Source organism: Pygoscelis adeliae, unplaced genomic scaffold (genome assembly GCF_000699105.1).
Source record: "Pygoscelis adeliae isolate BGI_AS28 unplaced genomic scaffold, ASM69910v1 Scaffold4, whole genome shotgun sequence".
Classification (NCBI taxonomy): domain Eukaryota; kingdom Metazoa; phylum Chordata; class Aves; order Sphenisciformes; family Spheniscidae; genus Pygoscelis; species Pygoscelis adeliae.
This window is the reverse complement of record NW_008824986.1, coordinates 10,200,394-10,204,858: the sequence shown is the minus strand read 5'-3', so window position 1 is coordinate 10,204,858 and position 4,465 is coordinate 10,200,394. Positions and strand designations below refer to the sequence as shown.

Here is a 4,465-nt window from a genome sequence, read left to right as displayed (position 1 = left end):
TAGGTTTATGTTCATCTTTTTTTTTGCTGCTCCATAATTTTCTGAATCAGTCAGACCTATTGTGTGAGCATACTTGGCTGGTTGCCACACTGTCCCTCCTTCCTAAGAATTGAATGTGGCTTCAGGAGATGTTTGCTTAGCAGTAGATGGGTTTTGTGAAGAGCCTGAACCTTTCCAAGGAGACATTGCTAATCTAACTTAATTTGTGTGTGTAAGGGAAGACTGAAGGTAGAGAGTAGGAGCAGAGAATAGGCAAATGGGAAGTAATACGTTAAAAAAAAAATTCATAGGCAAATTACATATTTCAGCAAACACTGCCTCTTTTTCCATGTTTTGAAATGGTAAGCAAATAACCAAATTTTGTAATTTTAGCTGCAAGATGTTTTTTATTATTTGTGTATCTTGTTATCTAAAGCTGTATCTGAGACTAAAAGATGGCTTAGATGGGTTAACACCCTAAACTGTGCAATAGGCCCCTCTGCTGCTATGACTGGGTATCTTTATTTTCTCCAGGCAGCAAGGTGCTGTTATCACATGAGCATTTTAGAACAAAGTTTGATCTGTCAGCCCAGGTTCTTCCTTCTCTGAACCTCAAAGATAAGGTAAAGATCCAGCATCAGCCACAGACCATTTGAAAGATGGAAGTGGCATGAGTCACTGCTGTTTCCTGCTTGGCTGTAGATGAAACAGCCAGGGAACTGCTACTACGCAAGCCAGCGAGAAGTAGGGATGGATATTTAGTGTGACTGGAGCTGATCCCAGCCCATATGGCAAAAGATGGGGGAGGAGGAGGAAGAGCAGTCGGTGCTAGCCTCTAGATACTACCAGTGAGATGCAAATGCTGGACTGAAAATTTATGCCAGAGCAGATAAAGTGAGAGGGCTGAAACAATAAAACATGCAGCTTGTATCTCTGCAATATTTTTAGATGTGAGCAGCTAAATACTGAAGCTGGCCTTCTGTTCTCTCACTTCCTCAATACTGGGAGAATTTCCTTGTTTTTAGTGAGTTAAATGTTCCAGTTAATCATTCTCTGAGCTGGAGGAAAAGGGAGCATTTGATTGCAATTCCTGCAGTAGTGTTGTGTGGAAGCTTGTTATTCTTACAAATTTTTGCGTAACAGGTTATGACTTTAACACTCTAGCATAAAAGTCAGTTGAGACTTTACTTGCCAGATCACTGACATAATTTTGTACATGTAGTAGCATGTTCTAGGGTATAGTGAGTGCTGTCTACTTCCCAGATGCCAGGAGATCTCCCACCGCAGTACTCATATTGTGGACCAAAAATGGAGTGCTGTTATGTAGCCACTTGAGGGAATATGCTCTTTTTATTACTGAAGAGATATTAAATTGAATTGATTAAAGGAACTCTTCAGCCTTGATTTTTGCTTTTTCCAGATGTATGGTTGTTGTGGTTTAACCTCAGTCAGTCGGCAACTGAGCACCATGCAGCCGCTCACTCACTCCCCGCCCCACCCCGGTGGGATGGGAGAGAGAATTGGAAGAGTAGAAGTGAGAAAAACTCGTGGGTTGAGATAAAAACAGTTTAATAATTCAAATAAAATCATAACAACAACAATAATAATGTAATAATAATATACAAAGCAAGTGATGCACAATGCAATTGCTCACCACCCGCCGACTGATGCCCAGCCAGTCCCTGAGCAGTGGCCCCCCCGGCCAGCTTTCCCCCAGTTTATGTACTGAGCATGATGTCACATGGTATGGCCAGTTTGGGTCAGGTGTCCTGGCTGTGCCCCCTCCCAGCTTCTTGTGCACCTCCAGCCTTCTCAGTCGGTAGAGCGTGGGAAGCTGAGAAGTCCTTGACCAGTGTAAGCACCACTTAGCAACAACCAAATCATCAGTGTGTTATCAACACTATTCTCACCCTAAATCCAAAACACAGCACTGTACCAGCTACTGGGAAGGAAATTAACTCTATCCCTGACAAAACCAGGACAATGGTGTTACAGTAAGTGGAGCTGGTACCATTTTGTCTATCGCCTAGCTGCAAGGCAGCTTTCATATACCAGTGTCAGTTCTGACAGGTGTTTGGAGGTTAATAACTGATCAGAAACGAGTCGAAAACTTAAGTCTATCCCAGTGCTTTACAAACCTTCCTGCAAGGAAGTTTTTCCTCATGTCTAATGTATCATATCATACTGTAATTTAAGCTGCTTTCTGCTTTACCTTTCCACAGCAGCCTCTTATGTACATTTGAAGACTTGAACTGTTTCCTCAGTCTTCTCTAATTATTCCAGTTATTTCAGTCTTTCCTCGTAGGTCATGATATTTAGACCTCTAATAAGTCCTTTTCCTTTTTAGAGTTTCTCCTTTTTTTCCCTATTTCTAATTCAAAATTAGATATAGTTTTCCAGCTGTAGTCTTAACCATTACAGTACATACTGAAATAATACCTGTTTCTCAACAGCTGAACACACTTAATGCATGTTGATATTTATAGTTTACATAAATCAACAGTAAACCTGTGTTTCTTTTCTGCAGAAGGGTGCAACTGTTCCTCATTTTGCAATTTGTGCAGTTCATTATTTTTGTGCATGTCTTCCTTAAATTATTTTCCAAATCATCTCATTTAAGATCGCTTTGAAATTCCTATTCTGATACCCTGTTACACTTGCAGCTATTACTAGCATAGTACCATCTGTAATTTTAATAAGCATGTGCTGATTAAATTCCATCATTAAGGTTGTTAATGTGAGTATAGTTCTGGTGCAGAGCTGTAGGAGCTGCATCTTGATGCATCTTTCCAATGTGACTGTTAACCATTGTAACTGTTCTTCAACCAGGTTTTCAGCTGGTTTTTTAATCCTCATAGTGCTTATGTTACTGTCTATTCATTATGAAACATGGAGATGCTGTGAAATCCTTGAAGGCGAGACATATCTGTGGCTTTTGGTCTTGCTTTGATTGTTAAAGGCACATGGATTGGAAAGAGACCCTGTCCTTAGTGGACAAATTTATTTATAGCAACTGTCTAACTGTACAATTACTTAAATAAAAGTCAAAACATGGAAGTCGTGGCTTTACCCATTATGTATGGCTTTTCATAGGGAACAGATTTCAGTGGTTGTGTCCGACTTTTGCAGGCACAATGAACAACATACTTTACCAGTGTTAGACTAGTGCGAGAGCCCTGATTGTGGATCACTGTGCTAGGGATATAGAAACACAGGTTCAAAAGATGGTTTTTGCTCAGCTAGCTGGTTAGCGATCTAAGTATGAGATACCACGTGAGTACAGATGTTTTGGCTAGCAGAAGGTGAGCATGATACACAGTGGTCTCAGCAGCCCGCTAGGCTAATCACAGGCATTGGGAGGGAAGGTTATTAAAAATAATAATGTGAGGGAAGAAGACAAGGTAACTTCTTTGCTGGTGTTCATGAGATTGTCCCCTAGCACAAGGGGAATTGTAAGAGAAAGTACAGAAGTGTGATTTTAAGATGTAATATCAACAGTAGAAGCTGATTATGGTCTGATGAAAAGTGAGTCAAGCTTTCAGTACTGAGTAAGACATAGGTGGAGAGGAGCAGGCACGATGAGCCCTAGCATAGCTACTTTTTTATGTGAGAAGGAACAGAGAAATACAGAGAAATGATGAGGTGAAAAGAGCAACAGGTTATGGAAACTTTCTGTAGCTGTGTTTTTAGGGGACTTAAACTGCAGGAAATGAACTGTACAGGATGACTGTGCACATAAAAATGTAGCACACTTGCACTTAGTTTATTTGCTTTCTGACACATTTTGGTTTTGAAATGGGATCACTAGGATAATCAAGTTGTGCTAATCCTGATGAGTTTCATGGATGCACTGCTAAATTTAGGGAAGATACTCTTTGTCAAGCTCAGAGTAGGATGTAGTAATAAGCAAGATTTGACATGATGGTTAGGGATAGTGTCTTATATAGTCATCAGTACAAAAATCAGAATTGCCAAAGGTGAGTGGTGGAGACTGAGAGGAAAAGATCCAGTACTGGAGTTTGAAAGCAATGCCAGGGATGAGCATTTAATAATAACAACCAGAAAGAAAGAAGAGAGAACCAGCTAAGGGCTGGGAGGGTGTGGTATGTTACAGCTAGGGTATGTAAAGCATATTGCCAAGTAAGCATTAAGTACACCAATGTTCTTTGCTTTTGTAGGAATGCAGCAAGCAATTCTAAGCAGGCAAATGCCAACAGATAACTTGGAACCTATGTTTGTTCCACGAATGTCCTACACTGGATTTGCTGTGGAAGGCTGCACACTTGAAGATTCAGATGTCTCTGATCCTCCCCCTCCGTATTCTGATTTCAATGCAACCAATCAAGAAAGTACTGTCAGTCACGGTCTCCTAGAAAGCAATGTTTTTATGCCTCGACCTCAAGCAGTAGGTTCTTCCAGTTATGTTTCCACAAATGCAGGATTGAAATATTCTGGTAATGGAGCATCCATGCCATCTTCCCAAAGA

General features: G+C 40.6%; 1 protein-coding gene across 1 annotated transcript in view; it reads left to right on the top strand.

Annotated features, from left to right (window-relative positions):
* FAM175B (family with sequence similarity 175, member B) overlaps window positions 1-4,465 on the top strand; it is a 20,603-nt gene that overhangs the window by 14,218 nt on the left and 1,920 nt on the right. The window contains 1 exon segment of the mRNA XM_009326020.1: window positions 4,158-4,464. Within this exon segment, the coding sequence (XP_009324295.1) occupies window positions 4,158-4,464 (307 nt within the window).